This window comes from Eschscholzia californica, unplaced genomic scaffold (genome assembly GCF_041429995.1).
Source record: "Eschscholzia californica isolate CP2 unplaced genomic scaffold, dmEscCali1.0.p SCAF_3, whole genome shotgun sequence".
NCBI classification, from domain to species: domain Eukaryota; kingdom Viridiplantae; phylum Streptophyta; class Magnoliopsida; order Ranunculales; family Papaveraceae; genus Eschscholzia; species Eschscholzia californica.
Window position 1 is genome coordinate 54,349,621 of NW_028238420.1, and position 23,810 is coordinate 54,373,430.

General features: G+C 35.8%; 4 protein-coding genes across 4 annotated transcripts; 3 read left to right on the top strand and 1 right to left on the bottom strand.

Annotated features, from left to right (window-relative positions):
• The first annotated feature begins 9,977 nt into the window (after positions 1–9,977).
• LOC147551929 (abscisic stress-ripening protein 3-like) lies at positions 9,978–10,702 on the top strand. The gene is made up of 2 exons (XM_086669188.1): positions 9,978–10,192; positions 10,336–10,702. The coding sequence occupies exons 1-2, from the start codon at positions 10,031–10,033 to the stop codon at positions 10,498–10,500; spliced, it is 327 nt and encodes a 108-aa protein (XP_086525314.1). The 5' UTR covers positions 9,978–10,030; the 3' UTR covers positions 10,501–10,702.
• Positions 10,703–12,608: 1,906 nt separating this feature from the next.
• On the top strand, positions 12,609–13,425 carry LOC147551930 (abscisic stress-ripening protein 3-like). The gene is made up of 2 exons (XM_086669611.1): positions 12,609–12,803; positions 13,107–13,425. Exons 1-2 carry the CDS (start codon positions 12,642–12,644, stop codon positions 13,266–13,268), a joined length of 324 nt encoding a protein of 107 aa, XP_086525737.1. The 5' UTR covers positions 12,609–12,641; the 3' UTR covers positions 13,269–13,425.
• Positions 13,426–16,394: 2,969 nt separating this feature from the next.
• On the top strand, positions 16,395–18,640 carry LOC147551931 (tubulin alpha chain-like). Its single transcript, XM_086665265.1, has 2 exons — positions 16,395–16,725; positions 17,151–18,640. Exons 1-2 carry the CDS (start codon positions 16,633–16,635, stop codon positions 18,411–18,413), a joined length of 1,356 nt encoding a protein of 451 aa, XP_086521391.1. The 5' UTR covers positions 16,395–16,632; the 3' UTR covers positions 18,414–18,640.
• An 873-nt stretch (positions 18,641–19,513) lies between these two features.
• On the bottom strand, positions 19,514–23,414 carry LOC147551932 (receptor-like protein kinase 7). Its single transcript, XM_086665263.1, has 2 exons — positions 20,412–23,414; positions 19,514–20,098 (listed from the first exon to the last, which is right to left on the bottom strand). The coding sequence occupies exons 1-2, from the start codon at positions 22,963–22,965 to the stop codon at positions 19,698–19,700; spliced, it is 2,955 nt and encodes a 984-aa protein (XP_086521389.1). The 5' UTR covers positions 22,966–23,414; the 3' UTR covers positions 19,514–19,697.
• Between the last annotated feature and the right edge of the window lie 396 nt (positions 23,415–23,810).

Consider the following 23,810-nt stretch of genomic DNA (forward strand, 5'->3'; position numbering starts at 1 on the left):
GTGTGCACTAGCTGATGTAGAACGCAGCGGAATTTAAGAATAAAATAAACTAATACGAAGAACGATAAAATAACGATTAAATAACTCTAAATAACTGTAAACTCGATTAAACTTGATTGAGTTTTCTCTTCAACATGCCAATAATGGACAAACTAGATATCCTTTTATAGGATTCTGGACTTTCCTAGATAGACTTGAATTAGACTTTCTTAAATAAATAAAATACTGCAACTTCCTAAATAACTAGACTCAAATCTGGACCTTTCCAATTATTGGAAATACTAAAATAACATAATTTCCTAAACCTAAATTCTCTAATAATCATACTAAAATTGGGACTTCCTAAAGCTACTCTCCATGGCCGGATGGCCATGGCCCGGTTTAGTCATGGAAAAAGCCTCCACGCCGGGTGCCCCTGCATCAGCATCCCCTTCTCCCAAGAGGTTCGTCCCGAACCGTTTGATGAAGAAAATAACGTAATGCACCAGCAAACGGTGAACTCTGTTATGGCGATCCGTAATTCCCACTTTGTTCGACATTTGCCGGAATTTCGAAGAAGAATAAGGACCAAAACACCAACTTCATACCGAATCCAACGTTGTCGGAATTCCTTCTTTTGTTGATTTTGTTCTTTAAGTGTCTTTTTTATATTCTTCTCTAATTCCTGAACTTTTTGCTTCAAGATAGTTTCATCTTTCTTCTTCAATTCAAGATCTTTTTGAACACCATTCTTTTCAAGAGTAACCCTTTCAAGATTATCCTTCATTTTCTCAAATTCGGATTGAAGTTTGCTAGTTTTTCCCACTTGGGTTTTGTAAGATTCCTCATGTTTTGATGAAACAACTCTGAGATTGCTCAATTCTTTTTGAAGTTCTTCAATTTCAGTCTCTCTCTTAACCTTTTCCTTCTCAAGATTAGCTTTCTCTTCGTCTATTTTCTTAAACTTTCTTGCTACTTCATCCAAAGTGTTCGAAACTTTCGACTGTAATTCTACTTCACTCTTTTCCATTACAGATATGGTGGTTTTAAGCTTTTCAACTTCCTTTTGTAAGTCATCCATCTTCATCTTCAGATTAGTTTCCTGTTCATTAATCTCTTCATTAATCTCTTCCTTCTCTCTAACAAGTTCGTCTTTCTCTCTCTTCAGATTCTCAATTGATTTCAAGGAATCAATCAACTTTCCATCAACTAAATCTTTTTCCTTAATCAAAGATTGAATATTCATTTCCCTCACTTTTCCTTCCTCAATAAGTATTTCTTTCTCTTTCTCTAATTGATTCAGTTTCTCCTGAATTTTTAATATAATTTTATCAAGTTCAATGAAATTTGATTTCAAAGTTTTAGATTCAATTACCTGAATATCGAGATTCTTCTGGATCAAATTCATCTCACGAACAACAACTTCAGAAGAACTTCGTTCACGACCTAACTCTCCATTGACGATATCAAGCTGCTTCTACAATTTCTTGATCTCAACATCTCGATCAATCTTTTCTTTCTCTAGATTACAAAACTTCATCTCCATGTCTGATTTCACATTTAGTTTGATTTGATATTTTAACACATCATACAACTCCCATTACATAAATATAAACCTTCACAATAAGGTTTTTCACCACTTACAATTAACTTTATTGACATGTACATAGAAGGAGCCAAACAAATATAGCATAAATAAATAAATAAATAAGTATTCTTATTGAAGAAATTCGAAAGGTTGTTGGTCCAAATGAAGAGCATGACTTTCATGGAAACTGGATGCTCCACCTTGGTCAACATTGATCCCAACCCCATCCATATTTTGATGTTGGGATGCTTGAGCATGATAAGCAATCTCACCTTGTATTTTAGCAACCTCACTTTGAACCCTAATTATTTCTTGTTGTAATTGATGTATAATTCTCACACATCCATAAACTGGGTCTTCGACGCGTATGGTTGCTTCACAGGACATTGAATTTGCTGCATCTAACCGTTGATCCATTGGTAGACGCTGCATCGTATAATTTCATGGAAAACCAACTATTTGTACAAATTCAAAAACAAATCCTGTGATCTTTAATGTTTGGTCTACCATATCATTTAGACCATTAAAATGTCAATAAAGCTATTCATACAATTGAATTAGAATAAGTATACGACAAAACTTTTTTATGGTTTCAATTTACTATACAATTTGTATGTATTGTTACAGTAATTCCAAAACTTATTAAGAACATCTGCACTACGAAAATGAATATATTGTAGAACTGTTAATGTTGTTACGCGTAAATTACGCGGCGTAATGACTCAAGACCACACAAAAACCTTGTCAATAGTTTCATAAATTTTACAACTAAGCATTTATTAGGTTTACTAATTTATGAACACAGGAAGCATGTGGGAAAGCTAGCAAGAATCAAATTACACCAACAATAATGACAACAAATTAGAGAATCAATGAAAACAATATTGACATTGTTAATTTAAATAGAAGATAAACTGAGACAGATGACTGCTAGAAATTTTCGACTTTTTGGACCCATAATGTCACTAATTTCTGAGTCATGTCTCAGATTATCTCACTAATAACAACATAAATAATAATAATAATAATAATAATAACACTAATAAATAATAATAATAATAAATACATAAATAAATAATATGTACCTTTAACATTTTAGCAACATTGCTGGCACCAAAGATTTTATGAACACAAGAGAATCTGTGAGGGTTAATAGAAGGAAAATAAGGAGCCAAAACACAATCTTCAGCACATCTTCTTCTCAGAGATTTGCAAGCTGCACCTCTTCTTGAATTTGACATTTCCCTCCTCTCTCTCTCTTCTCTAAGAATATATTTTCTTGGAGATATTCTAAACAAAAATGTAACCCCAAAATCTAATTCTTTGATTTGATTTTTCTCTGTTAATTTAAAAGATTTGAGGTGTTTTCAGTATAAGAGTGAATGAAACTCTAATGGTGGAAACATTGCCAACGGCTAGTATTTTCTTAGGAGGAAAGACCAAAACATTATATTAGTAAGAAAATTTTCCTTAATTAGAGAATTAATTGCTTTTTTGCTAAAGTGGCAGCTGATTCCTAACTCTAACTTGTCATTTTGTTCCAATTTGATTATGGGCTAAATGGTTAAATGTTTAATCTTATTGTGAGAACTATCAATCTGATAGTTAGATTGGAATCGAAATTTGAGAGTTAGAGAGAGAGAGATGCCGATTTCTAGAAAGTAAAGAGAGAGATAAGTAGAGATTAATTGTTCTCTTGTATTGATTACATTGAAGGTTACATGTATTTATAGTAAAAGGAAACATAGTTAGGGTAAATCTATGATAAACATACAAAAAGATTTATGCTAATCTAAATACAAAGAGGAGGTGGAACCGGTGGGACCGGTCTTCTTGGGTTGACCGGGTCGGTCGTGTGTGTGGCATATGGATCGGGTGGCCGATCCATATTTGTATCTCTAACACTCCCCCTCAAGTTGGAGTCGGAATGTCAATGAGGCCCAACTTGCCAATAGTATGGCGGAAAGCGTCCGCACCAAGTGGCCGACGGTGAGAGTACTGTCGGCTTCCGAGCTCCCAAGATCCGAATTCGTGAGATTTTGTTGGATCTCCTCCTGCTTAACCATGCTATGAATTTTGAGTACTGAAGGGAAGGGATCCATTAGTAGGATTTGACTCCGAATAGCGGCAAATCGATCATGGAGTCCTTGAAGGAACTCAATGGCTCGATCCTGATTGGATCGATCAATGAGAGCTTTACCGTGACCACATAAACACGGTTCAATAGAAAGAAGAGATTGAAGCTCATCCTGATGGGATTTGAGAAGAGTGAAGTAAGTTGAGACATCTGAACCTTCCTGTTTCAAGGTGGAAATCGCGCGCTTAAGTTGGAAAATCTTAGGCGCGTTTGTTTGATGAAATCTGTCATAAAGATTGTTCCATATATCTGCAGCAGATTCATCATAGAGAATGGACTGACGGATGTCAGGGTTGACTGAATTGACAAGCCAACTCGAGACAAGATCATTACATCTCTCCCATGCATGTAAGTCAACGGGAGTAGTCGGTTTTTGAATAGAACCGTCAACAAAACCGAGCTTATCTTTTGCTCGTAATGCCATTTTCATACCTCGAGACCAGGAGGCATAGTTATCTCCACTTAACAGAGGGGTTATCAGAATGGTGGTAGCTAGGTGAATCAGAATGGTGAATACCAAACATAACAGAAGAATGAGGTGGAGTACCAGGAGTATATTCAGAAGAAGCAACATCAGTAGGTGTAGTCATAGTGAAATAAGAGAAGAAAATAAAATAATTTCAGAAAAAAAAAAATTCTAGCTCTTATACCATGTGAGAACTATCAATTTGATAGTTCGATTGGAATCGAACTTGAGAGTTAGAGAGAGAGAGATGCCGATTTCTAGAAAGTAAAGAGAGAGATAAGTAGAGATTAATTGTTCTCTTGTATTGATTACATTGAAGGTTACATGTATTTATAGTAAAAGGAAACATAGTTAGGGTAAATCTATGATAAACATACAAAAAGATTTATGCTAATCTAAATACAAAGAGGAGGTGGAACCGGTGGGACCGGTCTTCTTGGGTTGACCGGGTCGGTCGTGTGTGTGGCATATGGATCGGGTGGCCGATCCATATTTGTATCTCTAACACTTATGTCTATGGAATTTCATCATATAGTCGAAAAACTGAATTTTTGTCTATGCCAATAAATTTTGATAAGAAAATTAGGGTCTAGCCAAGTAGCTAGCCATCTTCATTGTGATGTCTCTCATCCTTACTTCTATGTTCATATAATTATTTTGGTAGCTCTACACAATTATCCATTTTTGTTAGCTCTAATAGGAGAAATTGGCATTGGATCACATGGAGTAAGACTGCCCAACCAACCAAGTCTTTCCTCCAGGAAGGGACTGTCCGGTCCGATCACTCCTCGAGTTCCGAAGTCGGGTAGAATAGGTATATCCTCATTTCTTCGCTGTTTCGAATTGTGGTTCACGGTGGCAGCTATCATCTCCGGAATAGATCAAATTCGGAGGGACATCAGCTTTTTGAGATACTAAAGTCCGGTGGGACAATATTAGATGGATGAGATAGGGTGCACTTACCTGAAAGAATGAGTCGCTCTTGGAAGGGTAAAAGATCATATCTCATTTCAGGGCAAACCTGTGTATATAGGCTGATATGGTTGTGATGAGTCACCGACTTTATGGAAACCACGTGGCAGGACAAACTGCTGTTTGCTCGACGCAAATTGGTACTTGCTTTCTACAAATTGTTGTTCAAAATTGTTGTTTGTTGTAGAACATCAGATACGTTCTGAGTTTTAGTGACATTTTTTATCAGTTTTGATCTTGTTTGATGATATTTTATTAATCTATTTTGATATGTGTTTATACAAATTTTAATTTAATATTTTCTTACATATGTTTGTGATGTTTTTTTTATTTGTTTTGTTCGTCGTTAACTGTTGTTTGCTCGATAATATAAAATAAAATAAAATAAAATAATGAACAATCATCAATTTGTACCATGTCTCGTCGCTCTACCACTGGGTACTTTACAATCCTCAGTGAGCGTCCATGGTCTTGGCGTTCAGAGAAGCAATCAGTTGTTTCATGGTATTCTGATCACTACAAAAGTCCGAGTTTTTTGTGACGGAATATTTTCAACCGAAGCTAGAAAGCCATCATAAAAAGTCACTAGTTTCAACGAATTAGCAAAATTCCGTCAAAAAATTGAGAAATTCCGACAGATTTCCTCTTTTACCGTCGGAGAAACATGCACGATAGGCGGTAAGATTTGTGGGACGAAACAAGTAGTTTCGACGGTACCTGATGCCGATGGAATAAACTAAGCATATTGAAATTGATTGTCAGCAGAGAATAGCTCGCTTCAGATCTTATTCAGGTTTACCATCTTGCTCATTGGAGAAAGCATATTGAAATTCATAATAAATCTCTCTCTCTCAATAAAATATCTATATAATAAAACAGAAGGGAAAACGATAATCTTTTCCTTACAAATAAAGTAACAGATAAAATATAAAATATAAAATATAAAATATAAAATATAAAATATAAAATATAGTCCTTTGTAGAGATAAAGTTACCTATTTAGAATACAATAATCTTTTCCTTCTTAGAAATAAAATAACTAATTTAAGAAAAAAAAATAAACAAAATAAATTTCAAGAGTAAAAAAAAAGAAATTAAAATCTCTCTCTCTCTCTCTCTCAATAAAATAATAACTGATTTAAGAGAAAAGAAACAAAAACATAATACAAAAAAATAATAACTAATAAAAATCTCTCTCTCTCTCTCTATAAAATATAACAATAAATTTCGTAACATTTGATTGATACAAGTGTCCGTGCCCTAGGGCACGGAATATACCATAGGGCTGGGAAAACGGTCCGAACCAAAAATAGAAATTAAAATCTCTATTATGAAGAAAAGAAATTAAAATAATGGTGGTGGATAAAAAAAAAGAAATTAAAATCTCTCTCTTTCAATAAAATAATAACTAATTTAAGAGAAAAGAAACAAAGAAAATAATAACTGATAAAACTCTCTCTATCTCAATAAAATATAACAATAAATTTCGTAACATTTGACTGATACAAGCGTCTGTGCCCTAGAAATAAAAATTCTAATTTAAGAAAAAAAGAAACAAAATAAATTTCAAGTGTAATTTAAATTACACTTGAAATTTAACAGTAAATTACACTTGAAATTTAACAATAAATTTCGTAACATGTAATTTATACAAGTGTCCGTGCCCTAGGGCACGGGATATACCCTAGTATAAAATAAAATAATGAACAATCATCAATTTGTACCATGTCTCGTCGTTCTACCACTGGGTACTTTACAATCCTCAGTGAGCGTCCATAGTCTTGGCGTTCAGAGAAGCAATCAGTTGTTTCATGGTATTCTGATCACTACAAAAGTCCGAGTTTTTTGTGACGGAATATTTTCAACCGAACCTAGAAAGCCATCATAAAAAGCCATCATAAAAAGTCACTATTTTCAACGAATTAGCAAAATTCCGTCAAAAAATTGAGAAATTCCGACAGATTTCCTCTTTTACCGTCGGAGAAACATGCACGATAGGCGGTAAGATTTGTGGGGCGAAACAAGTAGTTTCGACGGTACCTGATGCCGATGGAATAAACTAAGCATATTGAAATTGATTGCCAGCAGAGAATAGCTCGCTTCAGATCTTATTCAGGTTTACCATCTTGCTCATTGGAGAAAGTATCCAATATTTTCACCAAGCCTCTTGGCTTTGACCAATTCCACAGATTGTTATCCAACTTCAGCTTCAATTAGGTTTATTCCCTCACTTCAACTTGCGGGGGAAGGTATTGACGTATGAAGAACAAGGTGGTGCCTCAGACTAGGGCTGGGAAAACGGTCCGGGAACCCGAGACCCGGCCCTATCCGCCCGGACCGTTGGGATCCGATGCCCGAAGTAAGCCCGAGCCGGGCTTACCCGGCCCGTTAAATCGGGTTATAGTGGGCGGGCCTCGGGTAAGGTCTCTTACCCGAGTCCCGGCCCGTTATACCCGGCCGTTACCCGTCCGACCGTTACTACCCGCTACCTGTCCGCCGAATAACCCGAGAAATCGTTTTTATGCTCTACTTAACTTCTGTTAACTTCCCTATTCTCAAATCTTTCCTCCCTCAAACCATCTCAAGAACCTAGATATCCATCTCTCCCTTTCTCTCTCTAAAATTCCATCTGAAACTATGGATGATAGCTGTGTTGTATAAGCCCAAACCCTTGAAAGGATATGAATGGTCATGAATCTTTAAGGTGATATGAAAGGATTTGTTGACTTGAAACTACTTGCCATATTAAATCTTGGTGCTCAATAGATCATCTGGTTATATGAAAGTGAAGTTTAGTCTCTATACATGTGTTAAAGGGTTTGTAGATCATGAATCTTTAAGGTGAAATTTAACCACTGACGTTTTGAAGATGAGTCCTTTAGGTTTGATCTACTTTGAAGATGAATGTTTGAAATGAAATGAAAAGAAAAGAAATCTCTTCTCAAGAAAAGAAATGAGTGATGAAATCGAATGGGAGGTTCTTGAAATTTCTTGAAGATATGGAATCTCAATAATGATTGAAAGTGAAATGGAAACCTGATGTAGGTTTGAATGATTGATTTCAGAAGGGAGAAAGTTGGATTCCCACCATTTAGGGTTTTTCTCAGAAATTAGACGATTTAGGGTTTTAGAGTTTACACTTTTAATTAATAGTTTTTTTTGACATAACCCGCGACCCGTCCGCCCGTGCCCGCTAGAGCCCGCTCGGGCTCGCGGGTAGAACCGGGCCGCAGGCACAAATATGTCAACATTTGTCCGGCCCGAAATGCCCGATCGGTCATGGTACTCTCGAGCCCGATCCGCCCGAGTCCGAGACACAATTATCCGAGCCCCACCGAACCCGCCCGATTCCCACCCCTACCTCAGACCAATATGTACTGTACCGTCCATACCGCCGGCCCAAAGAAGATAAACAGGACAAAGATCCCGATTAAAATGTACTCGATATGTTCAATATATTCTTTTAACCCTAATTTTAAACCCTAATCAATCGTTATAAATTCTATTTATAGAGACAAGAAAATTTTGCCGTTTGATCACTATTATCGTCAATATCTATACAACAGTACGACTGTACGAGTCTCATAATTTCACATAAAATGTGATCGTAATTTGGTAGTGTCGCCGACTTCTTTGTTCCATCCTCCTATTCGTTGAAGTTCTTTCTAGTGTTACATCCCGTTGATATATGAAGAGGGACAAGAATTGAAGTTCTTTCTAGTGTTACATCCCGTTGATATATGAAGAGGGACAAGAAAATGAAATGACATTTATGTAATTTTAGTATATCAAATTTAAAACTTCAATATCTTGAAAGTTGAAACTAAAATGACATTTATGTAATTTTAGTAAATCAACAATTAGAGTCACATCATAACCCCTTCTTCTCTTATGTTATAATATTATTTTCTCTAATTTATGTTTAAGTTTCTGTGGTTATTGGTGTACATGTTTCATGTTTGTCAAAATATCAATTGTTTTTGGCTAATTATTTTTAACTTGAACCATAACTTCGAGAGCTGGTCCAATGATAATGTTTGCAGGCCTTAAAAATATGAAAAGTCTTCTAGATAGGTTTGCGAAAAATAGGAAATATGGTATCATGTGTAAGCCGTGCAGAAAAGTATTCGGAGTAGCTTTCTTTTACGACTTTTCCATATTATATGTGGAGTGACAATGAGATCCTAAATTGGCGCTTAAATGGCCTGACAAAAGCAGACGGAACCAGGCAGGGTGTTGACGTGTCATCCAGTTTTCGCCGTGTCATTTAGCACTTCGGTTTCTGTATAGTTGCATTTGTCGCTTATTTCAAACCTTTTACCTCATCTACTACTATACAAACTTTTTTGATAAGATTATTAAAAACTTCTGTCAAATTGTTTCTAGTTTGAATAAATTTATCTTACATGATATATTGGTGTGTGTGAATTCATATGTAATCAAGTAATCAACTAACATTCTACTATATTATACATATTAAATAGAAGAACGAAAAGTTCGTTGGCACTTGATATACTACAAGTTTTTATTTATTTAAAAAAATCCTAGCTTTTGCGGAAAGGAAAAAAAATATATTTTCATACCTGAATTTGTGAATAGGCCTTGCCTTTCAGCAATCAATTTCAAACTGCAGCCTTATCTCTAATCTTGAATTTGATTTTATTTTTCAATTAATTTGTTGATCATTTCACCTGTATAGGGGGGTTTAGTCAACATACGAATATGACATTTTTTATTTTAATAGGTAATGTTTAAGGGTAGCACGATTATTAGTTTTTGTTGAAAGGGGTAGCACGATTTAAAACACAACAATATAATTTGTTTATATATAGTACCTCCCATCTTTTAAAGTCATAAACCGAAAATCAAACCAATAACCAAACACACCATGTCGGAAGAGAAACAACACCACGGCCTATTCCACCGCCACAAGGAGGAGGAGAACCCATCGGAAGAAACGGCACCTGACTACGAGAAGGAAAAGAAGCATCACAAGCACCTTGAGCAACTTGGTGGACTAGGTGCAATTGCTGCTGGTGCTTATGCCATTGTAAGTCTTTATATTCTTGTAGTCTATGTTTGGATAACAATTTTCCTAAAATAAAGTTTTATAACGGTGATGGTGTTGTATTTTCGTTGTTGTAACGGTTCTGAAATTTCTTCGTATTGCTTGTCCGTTTTCAACTTTTGTAGCATGAGAAGCATCAAGCAAAGAAAGATCCTGAGAATGCTAAGCAACACAAAATCATGGAGGGGGTAGCGGCAGCTGTAGCGATCGGAAGCGGCGGATTTGCCTTCCATGAACACCATGAGAAGAAAGAAGCTAAGAAGAAACTAGAGGAAGAATCATGCTCATGAAACTAAGGGACACATGACTACAATTTCTAAGTATTTCAATAAGATTTTCATCATGTGTATTGGTGTGTTTACTTCATGATTTTATATTTGTGTTTTGTGTATGTAATGTGTACTTGAAAAGAAGGGGATTATGTCATATTTTGGATTTCCATGCGATGCAAACTTTTTCCCTCTTATATAGGAAACATGTGTTTTTATTGGATACCATTATCAACAGGATACTATCAAATTCTCGTACTATTTCTTGGGTGTCAGTTTCATACTGTACAGTGACTTTTTCAATCTCACAGCTCTCTTGATTATGGACCGCAAACTCTTCGAGTAGAGACACATAAATCTCCTCATTTAGGTCTCTACTCAAGAAGGTTGTCTAACATTCATTTAGTGAACCACTAAGTCGTTCAAGGTAGTAAGAGACCTAGCTGTAGTGATTTGTAAGTGGAGAAGTCTTTATTTTTGTGTCAAAGTAGTCAAGTCTCTTGATTAGGGACCGCAAACGCTTCGATTTTGACTCAGTTGGTTTTACTGTTTACATTACTTAACGACTTTGTTATTTTACGGTATATATGTGCTTGTATGAAACCAATATTATTATTTGCATCAATGGTTTTCGACTTCGTTATTTTCCATGTATGTGACTTCGTTAATGAAATATGCACTACTTTTAATTTGTTATTCTTGTGAATGTTTGGTTTTTCTTTTCAGCAGGTTTATGTAATCGATAATGCTGTTGCTGCAGTAGCAGCAACAGCGGAAAAAGCAAAAAATCATTTTTTTTTTTTAAATGACTATTTTCGTCGTTAAAGAGTCGTCGGAATTGGTTGCAAAGTATTTCCGACGGATTAACAGAACCAGACCATCGGGAATAGCCCGAGTTAGGTTGACATTTATCAGATTTTTTTCCGACGAGATTCTCCAAGTAAATTGTCGGAAAAGAATCTATTTCCGAGGACATAGGTCGTCGGAAATAGTATTTGCGTCGCCACCATTTACGACTACGTCACGACGGTCTCGCCTCGTCGGAAATATTCTTTTCCGACGGCTTTTCTACTATGTGCGACGGACCTCATCCGTCAGAAATACCACGTCAGTTTGTAGTGTTTGTGCTTCTCTATGGTCACATCAGGTCTCAGTTTTCCTTCAATAATTCACTTACTACTAATGAGTTTGTACACTTTAGGTATTTTTGTCAATTTCCAAGCATGGTTAAACGATAGAGTCCAGCTCACTCTTAACTATCTATTTCGACAAATTAACTTACATGTACACAAGTTACGGATGAGGTACCATAGTAGGTGTTTCATCATACAAAGGTATATAATCATCAAAACATCTTCATTTTTTCTTTCTCTTTTTTCTTATTGCTTTCATCGTTGACCATGTCTCTTTTCTTCGAGCACCGTTGGTGTGTGTTGGGCGCGGGAAGTGTCTCCCCACACAACAGCCGCGTCACATCGTCCCTAAACACATATACATACCAACATGTTGGAGCTAAAATTTAGTTAAATCTAATTTTCTGTAAACACAATATTAGTATTTGAGATGTTGAAGTGGGGGTGACCCAGCACTTTGCCCACATTCCTGAGCCATAGACAATAGATGTTTAGCACGACAGTTGCTTCGATGAATAATGGAAGATTGGTCCTTTGATGAATGCAAGACTTCTTCAAAACCTAATACTCAACTCCTAATTTGATGATTTCAATTTTACAAAAATAATTATGGTATTTGTCGTCATCCAAAGAGATTTTTTAATTACAACAAAATTTGGAAGAGATAAAGAAATAAAATCAAAAGAATTTACTTGTACCCAACCGCGGTTGGGAAACCGACACCAAGTCAGTTTTCCTAACAGCAATTCTACACGAACTAAGGCTTTATTCCATACTGAATTTTTCAACTCATAATTTTATTTCTGAATCTAAAACGTGGTTTCACGTTTAATTAATTATGTTGATCGTATCAATTTTATATAAATAATAGGTATACTAGTCAAATTAAGAAAATGACATTTCTTATTTTAAGTAATAGCTGGTAAGGCATCAGGGTAGCACGATTAAAGTTTTCTTTTATATATACACACCTAATTATCTCTAAATCATAATTCAATTAACACCAAAACAAACAAGTTTAAACCAACCATGTCGGAAGAGAAACAACACCACGGCCTATTCCACCGCCACAAGGAGGAGGAGAACCCATCGGAAGAAACGGCACCTGACTACGAGAAGGAAAAGAAGCATCACAAACACCTTGAACAACTTGGTGGACTAGGTGCTATCGCTGCTGGTGCTTATGCTCTTGTAAGTCTTTTTATTGTAGCATTACTCTGCTTAAAGAGTAATGCTAGAAAATTATACAAGTCAACGTCTATTTCAGATCTATACAAAATTAACGGTCGCTCTATTCCTTTCTACTATCTCTCTCTTAATGGGTTTTTTAATTCTTGATGGATAGTTGATTTCTATTTAGGTCTGAAGTACATCTACTTTTCGTCAATTATTAGTTGTTATAGGATTGTACTAATCCTCTGGTTTTAAGGTTATTCAAACATTAATTGTAATCAAATATTTTGTTTTTATGAATTTTTTATTTTATTTTTATAGCATGAGAAGCATCAGGCAAAGAAGGATCCTGAGAATGCTCACAAACACAAAATCACCCAGGAGATAGCAGCTACCGTCGCTGTTGGGAGCGGTGTGTTCGCCTTACACGAAAGCCATGAAAAGAAAGCCGCTAAGAAAAAGGAAAAAGAAGAAAGGTGCTAATAAAATTGAAGAACACATCACTATAATTCCGAAGTACTCCTTTTAAGGATTTAAGTTTTATGAATAAGGATGCTTGTAATCCGTGTATGTGCTTTGCTTCATGACTTTATATTTGTGTATGACCCATGATGTTTATTTGAATACACTATGTTCATAACGCGTACGGGTGGGAACCGGTTTGGGTCGAGTTGGTCGAGTTCATATCATTCATCGAATTGGGCCAGTAGGGTTTTGAAACTCTTTGTCCATTCCGATTCTCGAGCTTAATGGGACGGGTTAATTTAAAAATTCTACTATCCAGAATCCGTCCAAACCCGTAAGACTTTTTCGGTTTATCGGGTATCAATTTGTCGGAATATCGAATTTTCACCAAAATTTCGAAAGATCTCGGTTGAAATGGTATTTCTATTTCCTTGCCTACCGAAATTTCCATCAAAACTGAAATTTATTTAAGTTATTCTTAACAATGTCTTGTCAAAGAGCACCGCTGACAAAAATATATTGGAATACTTAAAATATTTAAAAAATATTAATGTATATTTAATCTATTTTATACATCATTTCACTGGGTCACTTCTATATTTTGTCACCTTGGTCACCACCACCATAAAACCGTCACATCTACGGTCCACCATCATATCTTTATGTAGTAATGTATAATTATGTGATATATATGTTATACATACATAAATACATACAAACAAGCATACAAAAATGTACACAGGTAATATCGTATAAATGGATCGCATTATTAACAGGGCCGGCCCTGGGCCCAAAGCGAACAAAACGTCGCTTTGGGCCCCCAAATTTAGGGGCCACATTTAGGAAGAATTCGAATTGAGGTGCCTTTAAAATCTTCCGTCAAACTCACAACTTTGTATATGAAAGGGCCACAACAATGTATTTTCTTGGAAATTAGGGCCACAAGCCCACAACAATGTTGTTTTAATTAAATCCAAAACAAAGTAACCATATATGGACCCCACAACAGTGTATTTATACTCTTGCTAATCTCTCCTCCCCTCTCCTCTCATCAGTCTGGTACTATTTCTCTCTCCCACCCCTCTCACATTCCCTCTAGTTATATATATTTTAATTAATTTTATTATTTTTGGCTTGTTATTTGATTTATTGACACATATTCAATGAATTATAATTGTTATCACTATCATCATACTAACTATCATTGGAGAGCTTTTAACCAAAAAAACTATCATTATAAAATTTCAACAAAAAAAAAAACTATCATTATTGATATTATCATAAATATAAATTTTATTTTAGTTACATAATCATTACAAAGGTCATCAAACTACTTTTTTTTTGTACTTTACTAACTCCAGATCGATGAACCATAGATTCCACATCTGAGAATCGAACTTGGGAGCTCTAGAGTTTCAGAATACTTACCAACTTACCTATGAGTTCTTGGCTATAAATTTTTATTTCGCAAATTTAGTAATAGACTCAAAATAATTTTTATATAACAATACACGAACTATTTTCTTAAGTAATCTGAACGACTCGAATTTATATAGTATTAACTTATTATGACAAAGCTATCACTACAAGAAAGTTGCATTACGAGCACAATTAATTTTTACAAAAAAAAATAGGCTATTTAGTTATGACTAAATTTTCTTGTCTCTAGTCTCTGCTAAACAACTATCAAATACCACAACACTTATGCCTCAATTTTTTTCCCTACAAATCTTGTTGAACCATTGAATCAGAAGTTCGATTAAGGACTGACTTCGAATCCGAGCGGATTTTCAAGTACCTCGATTAGACTGTTTGAGTCATACTGCATAGTAATTGCCGTAAGTTTCATGTTTAAACTCGACATTAGAGGTAAGGAAAACGAAGAAGTTCCAATGTATAATTTTTTTTTTTTATATTGTGAAACACATGTGGGCCACATTCTTTAAACTCGCTTCGGGCCTCCGAAATCTCAGGACCGGCCCTGATTATTAAGCAGTTGATGTCGGTAAATATTAACGGGTGGCTTCGGGTGTGATGTCGGGTAACACTACAAAACCCGAACCCGACCCATTTATTTCACCGGGTTGGTCTTGTTGAACACGCTTTTAGATTTCGGGTACCCCGTGGGATCTAACAGACTCGGGTACCCTTGACGGTTTTCAGATTTTTTCTCAACCCTAATAAGTGCCATAATTCTCAAATAATATTTTTTTGTATTGTAAATTCAACTTTTTTTTTGATGAAATATACTAGCATAAAAACAAACCATCCATACAAAAGTATCTAATTTAAAGCAGAAATAAAAGATAGTGCAACATTCCAAATTCTTTTCTGACAATTGTTTCTACCCCATTTAGCTAGAGTGTCTGCTTTGGCGTTGCATTCCCTGAGAGCATAAGAGAAGATAATATCTGTGAACTGATCCTTGAGCGTAAGAGAAATCTAATTCAAAATTCAACTTTATAAATGGGAAATTTATTTATTCGACTAAGACCATGTTTGTTGTTTTGCTCTAAGTGAGAAATCTAATTCAAAATTCGAGATCGAGTCGAGTCGGATTTCTCATTTTTGTTTTTGTTTGAATCATGACGTTTGAGTTCTGACTGGTCTAAATGACATATTTACTAATGGTCGACCTTCTATCTCTAAAAGCTCCATCGAAGTTGATGGTCGGAGATTACCGTCCGACGACTTTTTATTGAGTGGGAACTTAACCCTCAGAGGTAGCATTGCCTTTAATCACCCTTGAACACAATAAACCGACCAAGTTAAATATGCAAAATACGTGTCTTTAACATTTAAAGGCATTGCTTATAAAATCTCCCTTGCTTTAAATGTTTTTTTTTTTTTTTTTTTTTTGGAAGTCGACTACGATCTACGTATGTCGTTACATTTGGCACTTGCTTTAAACATTAAGTGAGACCGAGAGTAGTAGAAGAGATGCAAAAAAGAATGATATATAATAGGTGCTTCTTCACAAATGTGGTCGTGGCTCAAAGGGAACAAAACCTCTAATTATCCCACCAATGCTGGACTACCCATGGTTGCTGCCTATATACAAGGTTTTCTAGATTTTGTCCGACCCAATTCCTTGGGCTGAATCTATTATTTTGTCCAAGCCTGGACTCTATGTACCCATGGGCCGTGAGGTACATCATTATTGGTTGGTTTGTTGGCGATTCTCTGTCAGAGGGCCGTCCTTAACTAGGGTTAGCTAACTATAGTTAGATCTATCTCTCTCTCACTCTCTATATAAACCAATCGAACAAAATGTTTGTTTAACCTAGCAACGATCGAAGAGCGTCTTAATAAACGCTCATCTTCTTGTTCTTCTTCCCTTTTACAATCTTCTTCATTCATTCATTTTCTGTAATAATCGAAAATGAGAGAGTGCATTTCAATCCACATTGGTCAAGCTGGTATTCAAGTTGGTAATGCGTGCTGGGAACTTTATTGCCTTGAGCATGGCATCCAGGTTTACTTCTATTCATCCTTTTTATCTCTGTAGATCTTTCAGATTCTTTAATTCTTATTGATTTGTTTGTTTGATTGGAATTTTTCATTTTACTGCATTTTCCCTTAATAGTTTCATCAGATCTAGGGTTTTAATGGTACAAATCTGAATGGAATTGATGAATTTGTATCTATTTGAAGAGTTTTCTTTGTTATTACTCAAGTTTATCGGCCTATTTTGTTAGATCTATTGCTTATTCATTTCGAAACCATTAAATCTGTTCTTTCTATTCGCGGATCTAGCGTTTTAGGGATTAACAGATCTATATGTATTCATTTGGTTGGATTCGGATCAAATGTCTTATTGAGAACTTCAATTTTGTTATTGATTTGAATTTCTTATGGGTTTTAATCAATATCTAAGATATTTGTGTTGGTTATTTGTAGCCTGATGGTCAAATGCCAGGTGACAAGACTGTTGGTGGAGGAGATGATGCATTCAACACCTTTTTCAGTGAAACTGGTGCCGGAAAGCATGTTCCTCGTGCCATTTTTGTAGATCTTGAGCCCACTGTCATTGATGAAGTTAGGACCGGTGCTTACCGTCAACTTTTTCACCCTGAGCAACTCATCAGCGGCAAGGAAGATGCTGCTAACAACTTTGCCCGTGGTCACTACACTATTGGGAAAGAGATTGTTGATCTCTGTTTGGACCGTATTAGAAAGCTTGCCGACAACTGCACGGGTCTTCAAGGTTTTCTCGTCTTCAATGCAGTTGGAGGAGGTACTGGTTCTGGATTGGGTTCGCTTCTCTTAGAGCGTCTCTCTGTTGACTACGGAAAGAAGTCTAAGCTTGGTTTCACTGTTTACCCATCACCCCAAGTTTCCACCTCCGTCGTTGAGCCCTACAATAGTGTCCTCTCGACTCACTCTCTTCTTGAACACACTGATGTAGCTGTGCTCCTCGACAATGAAGCCATCTATGATATCTGTAGGCGATCACTCGACATTGAACGACCCACCTACACAAACCTCAACCGATTGGTCTCTCAGGTTATTTCGTCTCTCACAACTTCATTGAGGTTCGATGGTGCCCTAAACGTGGACGTGACAGAATTCCAGACTAACTTGGTTCCGTACCCAAGGATTCATTTCATGCTGTCATCATATGCACCAGTCATTTCAGCTGAGAAGGCCTACCATGAACAACTCTCAGTTGCAGAAATCACCAACACTGCTTTCGAACCTTCCTCCATGATGGCTAAATGTGATCCCCGCCATGGAAAATACATGGCTTGTTGTTTGATGTACCGTGGTGATGTCGTGCCGAAAGACGTAAATGCTGCTGTTGCAACCATCAAGACCAAGCGAACAATCCAATTTGTTGATTGGTGCCCAACTGGATTCAAGTGTGGAATAAACTACCAACCACCGACAGTTGTTCCAGGAGGTGACCTCGCTAAGGTCCAGAGAGCTGTATGCATGATCTCCAACTCGACTAGTGTTGCCGAGGTATTCTCTCGAATTGACCACAAGTTTGATCTGATGTATGCAAAACGTGCGTTTGTTCACTGGTATGTGGGTGAGGGTATGGAGGAAGGAGAGTTCTCAGAAGCTCGAGAAGATCTTGCTGCGCTAGAGAAGGATTATGAGGAAGTTGGTGCCGAATCTGCAGGAGGCGAAAGTGGGGACGATGGTGATGAGTACTAAGTAAGAGGAGTAAGAGAAGAACATAAAACTATTTCCCTCATTTCTGATTTGATTATGGTAGTATGTGTGGTGTGTTATGGGAATTATCCCTACTTAAATAATCTCTGTTTTGTGCGAGGATTGTGAACTTATATGTAGTAATGTGTTTGGGTTGAAGTTTTTGAGGTATCTTCTGTGTCGAATACGTTTTCGGTATTATTCAAATATTGGGTTGTTTTACTACGAAAGGACTTGTTTTTTATCAGCAGACTATAAAGGTGTCTGAGCCCAATTTACAAACAAAAAAATTGTTTCCTCTTCCTTTTTCTCTCTATCAGTCTATCCCATCTCTCTTCGGCCGAAGGGTTTCACCCCTTCGCCAAAAATGTCTGGTTTTCTGACGAAACCAGATAAACCAGATTTTGAAGGTATGGTTTCTTGGCGAAGAACAAGGAGGAAGAAAGAACAAATTCTCAAACACCAGTTTGTATCTAACAAACACCTATTTGTTTCGTTGTTTATTCTAATTACCAAGTTTTGTTGATACTTGTTTATTCTAATTACCAAGTTTTGTTGATACTCCTTTTCTATGTTTGTCAACAAAAAATACGAACAAAAGTTTATGGAAAATAAACCGCAGTTTGGATGAAATAAACATCGTTGCAATGGATCAACCAACAGTCGGAACCAATCATTTCGACCATCTTTCTTAACTCCAAGCTACTGGACCACATGATGAAGACCCACTAACAATCAAACGATCAAATCCATCCAACCAGATCATAAAACTTACCCGAACAAAATATCAGAATAAAATTATAATCATATAAAAATGATACCGGAAACAAGATCAACCCTAAAACATCACAAAATAGATTAGAATAAAAAATCTAGAAACAAATATTACAAAACAAACCACGAAATCCAAAACAAAGATTTGTTTAATGAAAATCGACTTCAAAACCTCGTTGAAGTCTACTTCAAAACCGAACAAAAACTCTTACAATTTCGTTCGAAAATGTGCAGCATGTATGACTTTTATCACGTGTAGAATATCATGCTAAATTTGCATCTAGTTCAAACTCAATTGATCATGTATGACGGAGACCTAGACATTATACTTTTGGTTATAAGATCACATTTTTTCCTATATTGTCACAAGAGCTACATATATCATAGATATTCATGCACTATAGATTAACCCATAATAAATACAACTCTAGTTTCTATCATATAAAGAGTTCCAAAATTCATTTCTTCACCTTCTTCACCTCCATCATTTTCTTCTAACCTATCTCCCTCTCTCTAAGGGCTTTGCTTCAATTTTTCTTTCCTCTCAAAGCTCTCTTTCTTGGTTGCAGTGTCACCATCAACTTTGATGCTTGTCAATTGGTGTGGTCTAACTTCCTCAAGCATTTGAACAACAGTTCTCATTGAAGGTCTCAGTGAAGGCAGTTTTGTTGTGCACAAAACAGCAATTCTTAACACTTTCACTGCATCTTCTTTCATGGAATCTGCAATATTTGAATCGATAACCTCCATTATCATTTCCCGGCTCGTCGTTTTGGTCAATATCCAGTACACAATATCTTTGTTATCTCCAAATTCGGGCTCAATCGGTCTTTTACCCGTTGCTAGTTCCATCAAGACCACTCCAAAACTGTAAACATCACTCTTCTCATTTACTTTGTATGTATATGCATATTCTGCACAATATACGTAAAAAGAACGTCAGTAGAGAGCAAAAATTAGCACGACATCGAGGAAAAGTGGTCTCTGTCACCTTTACAGTGAAAAGCCAAGGACTTAGAAAAATGAAATTCAAGACAAATTCATTGGTTTGCAAATTGTAACAAGATAGGGAAAAGCAGGGGAAAAGGAACTTTTTTCCTTTCCTTTTCTCATTTTCTTTTTGATGCGAAATTTTATGAATTTATATTGTTGAGGTGTTCAAGTCAAATTTGAGTTTCTAAAAAGATTCTCTCAATAATTTTATCAATACGATAAAACAATATTTACCTGGAGCAATGTATCCGTGTGTGCCTGCAATAACTCGTGTTGCATCTTTTCCAGTATTTGTTTGAACGATTTTCGCTAAACCAAAATCAGAAATCCGAGGCTTAAAGAACTCGTCCAACAAAATATTACTTGATTTAACATCTCGATGAATAACGGGTCTCTCACAGCCATGATGTAAATATGCTAAACCCTTTGCAGCACCAATCGCGATATCATATCTAGTTTCCCAGTCGAGTTCGCTCTTTTTACATGTATGTAACCGATCCCACAAGCTTCCATTCGGTAAATATTCGTAAACCAACATACTTGAATCTTCACTTTTAATACTGCAATACAATTTCACCACATTTATGTGTCGTATCGAACTCAAAGTTGCTACTTCTGCGTCAAACTCAGACATATTTCCCGACTGTTTCATCAACATTGCTGTGCTACTTCGAGTTTTTTGGGTACCCGAATCCGAATTCCATATGTGTTTCACTGCCAATTCTATTCCATTCTTTAAAACAACTCTATAAACGTTACCTGAACCACCCTTTCCAATCACATTTTCTTGCTTAATCGAATTCAAGATTTCTTGTTCATCGAAACCCAAAACATGGAATGATTTGAAGTCATAAGAGCTTGATTTCAATGAACTTTCATCTTGATCTTTTGTTCTTCTCCTCACATAGTAACACGCAAGTGAAATCAATAAAACTGTGATAAGGGCGAGTAACAACGATATAGTTATTCGGAGTTTGTTTGATTGTCCTGAACTAGACGGACACGGTTGCAAGAAGTTGGGATCAAAACTACAAAGACCGGGGTTACCAATGAATCCTTTTCGATAGGCCTCGATTGAGAGATATTGAGGAATAGGTCCCGTTAATCGATTATTTGATAAATCAAAAAGGCTAAACCTTAAAGACGATAAACTTGATGGTATTCGACCTGAGAGTTGATTTTGCGATAGATTTAAAGAGTTGAGTGAAGGTAAAGATCCAAGACTAGAAGGAATTGATCCTGAAATTGAGTTCCCTGCCAAGTTAAGATTGCGTAATTGAGAACAAGAACCTAATGAATCAGGAATGGTTCCTGAAATCAAATTCGAGTGCAAGTTAAGAGTATCAAGGTTCTTTAAGTCTCCGATACTCGATGGAATTTCACCAGACAATCGATTATAACTTATGTCGATTATACCAAGAGACGAAGATTGTGTAATCTCTTGAGGTAATACACCCGAAAACCGATTACTACCAAGATGTAATTGAGTTAAAGATTTAGCATTACCGATATCAGAAGTAATCGATCCTTCGAATTGATTCATAGAGAGATCCAAGAAATCAAGATTAGGTAACCCCCAAAGTCCAAAAGGAATAGACCCTGTTAAAGCATTGTCGTTAACTCGTACTCTAACCATCGATGAACACGAAGCATAATTCTCTGGTATTCCTCCATTAAAATTGTTTGATAGCATCAACAATTTTGTCATCTTCCCATTCTTACACATATCTGGTGGAATTGAACCAGTAAACGAATTCGTCGAGACATCAATATAATCAAAATCAGACCAAGAACCAAGCTTTTCTGGCAACTCTCCTGTTAGTTTATTATTATAAAGAGATAATTCAACAAGAAATTTGAAATCACCAAATTCAATTGGTAATTCTCCAGAAAACTGATTATTAAAGAGTTGAAGAGAAACCAAATTCTTCAAGAACTTCACTTCTGAAAGATTTCCTTTCAATTTATTAGTAGAAGCATCAAAATACTCTAATTTTATGAGATTTCCAAATCCAATTGGAAAAGTTCCATTCAATTCATTCTCATAAATCTCAAGTTGCTTCAAATTAGTCAATTTGGTGATTTCAACTGGAATTTCTCCTGTTAAATGATTAGAAGAAAGTTCTAGGTTTTCTAACTTGTCTAAATTTCCAATTCCTGATGGAATTCTTCCCTCTAAACTACAATTAGTGAGGTAAAGCCAGGAAAGCTTATTAAGCTTCAAAACCTCTAATGGAAATTGAGCTCTATCAAATAAATTATCCCCAAGACTTAAAAAAGTAAGATTTGTTAAATTTTCTAGTGATTTCCATGGAAATGAACCAGAAAACTTACTCATATTCAAATTGAAGAAACCCAATTCTTTTAAATTTGAGAAATCAGGAAATGACCCAGTAAATAAATTATTAGAAAGATCTAAGTAATTCAACTTACTACAATTTTTCAGATCTTCTGAGATAGTTCCATAAATGAAATTCCCCCCAAGGTTTAATTTTTCCAAGAATTGAAGATTGCAGATAGAATCAAGAGGAAGAATTCCGCTCAATTGTTGATTTGAAAGATTGATTTCAATTACATTTTGATTAGTATTACAGACAATTCCACTGAACTTACATAAAGAAGAAGAAGAAGAATTAGGTTTCCATGAATCAAAGATGGTGGTATTTGATTTTTGAAAGACAGATTTTAGATTGAGTAAGATTGAAATTTCGTCGGATTTTGATGAAGAAAAGAGTGAGAAAAAACAGAGAAGAAGAAGGAAAGGGAAGGAAATTTCAATTCGTGCCATTTTGGTAATGGGTTTAGAGATGAAAGTGAAGGAAGAGTAAAAATAGGGGAGAGAAGAGTTTTAGAGAGAGAAAGTGATGATGAGAGCTGTACAGTGTTTTAGAGAGAGAGAGAGAGAGAAGATGATTGAGTGAGTGATGAAGAAAGGTGGGACTGGATGATTTTAGGGGTTGTTTACACGTGAGGTTAAAAGAAGGGTCATGATCATGATGACTCTTCTTCCCTCTCTGCTCTGGTAGGTAGTGGGGAGATGACTTTAGCAGCCATGGTTGACTAATTTGCAACCATAGGTGTGTGATATGGAGTATATTTTTTTTTTTTTTTTCGTTAAGAGGTGTGATATGGAGTATATAGTATGATCAAAGTTAAAATGGATTATGAATCTCTATTTGTGTTATTTCACTCTCATACAAATATATCAAAGAGATAAACGTAAGACGGAAAATATACGTTAAAGGAGTCATAATTTAAGAGGATATTTGTTTCTTCTTTAGAGTTAGATTCTTTTCTTTTGGTTTCCTTCTTCAGGATTAAACTAAAAGTTCTAACTTGTAAAATAATTAAGTTAATTCCTATTTGTCCCCCTATTTTTGTGACCAGCTTCTTTTATGACCCTTTATTTTTCTTTAAATTCAAATATGACTCACTTTTTTGAAGTAAATGTTCTAACTGCCCTTTCTATATTTATTTTTTCAAAATAAAATAAAAAAGAAAACTTCAATTCCACCTCATTTCCCTCTCCCCCCACACATATCTCTCCATGTCACCTCTCTTCTCCGACGAAGGTCGCCGACCGAAAAATTTTCCGGGCGACGACCTTCATAAAAAAAACGCTCATCGCTCTCT

What these genes read in the sequence shown, in the direction of transcription:
- LOC147551929 (XM_086669188.1), top strand. Translation starts at nt 10,031, where the DNA reads ATGTCGGAAGAGAAACAACACCACGGCCTATTCCACCGCCACAAGGAG. An exon ending in CTGCTGGTGCTTATGCCATT is followed by an intron (nt 10,193 to 10,335) that starts GTAAGTCTTTAT and finishes CAACTTTTGTAG; the next exon opens with CATGAGAAGCATCAAGCAAA.
- LOC147551932 (XM_086665263.1), bottom strand. Translation starts at nt 22,965, where the DNA reads ATGGCACGAATTGAAATTTCCTTCCCTTTCCTTCTTCTTCTCTGTTTT. An exon ending in ACACGGATACATTGCTCCAG is followed by an intron (nt 20,099 to 20,411) that starts GTAAATATTGTT and finishes TATATTGTGCAG; the next exon opens with AATATGCATATACATACAAA.
- LOC147551931 (XM_086665265.1), top strand. Translation starts at nt 16,633, where the DNA reads ATGAGAGAGTGCATTTCAATCCACATTGGTCAAGCTGGTATTCAAGTT. An exon ending in GCCTTGAGCATGGCATCCAG is followed by an intron (nt 16,726 to 17,150) that starts GTTTACTTCTAT and finishes GGTTATTTGTAG; the next exon opens with CCTGATGGTCAAATGCCAGG.
- LOC147551930 (XM_086669611.1), top strand. Translation starts at nt 12,642, where the DNA reads ATGTCGGAAGAGAAACAACACCACGGCCTATTCCACCGCCACAAGGAG. An exon ending in CTGCTGGTGCTTATGCTCTT is followed by an intron (nt 12,804 to 13,106) that starts GTAAGTCTTTTT and finishes TTATTTTTATAG; the next exon opens with CATGAGAAGCATCAGGCAAA.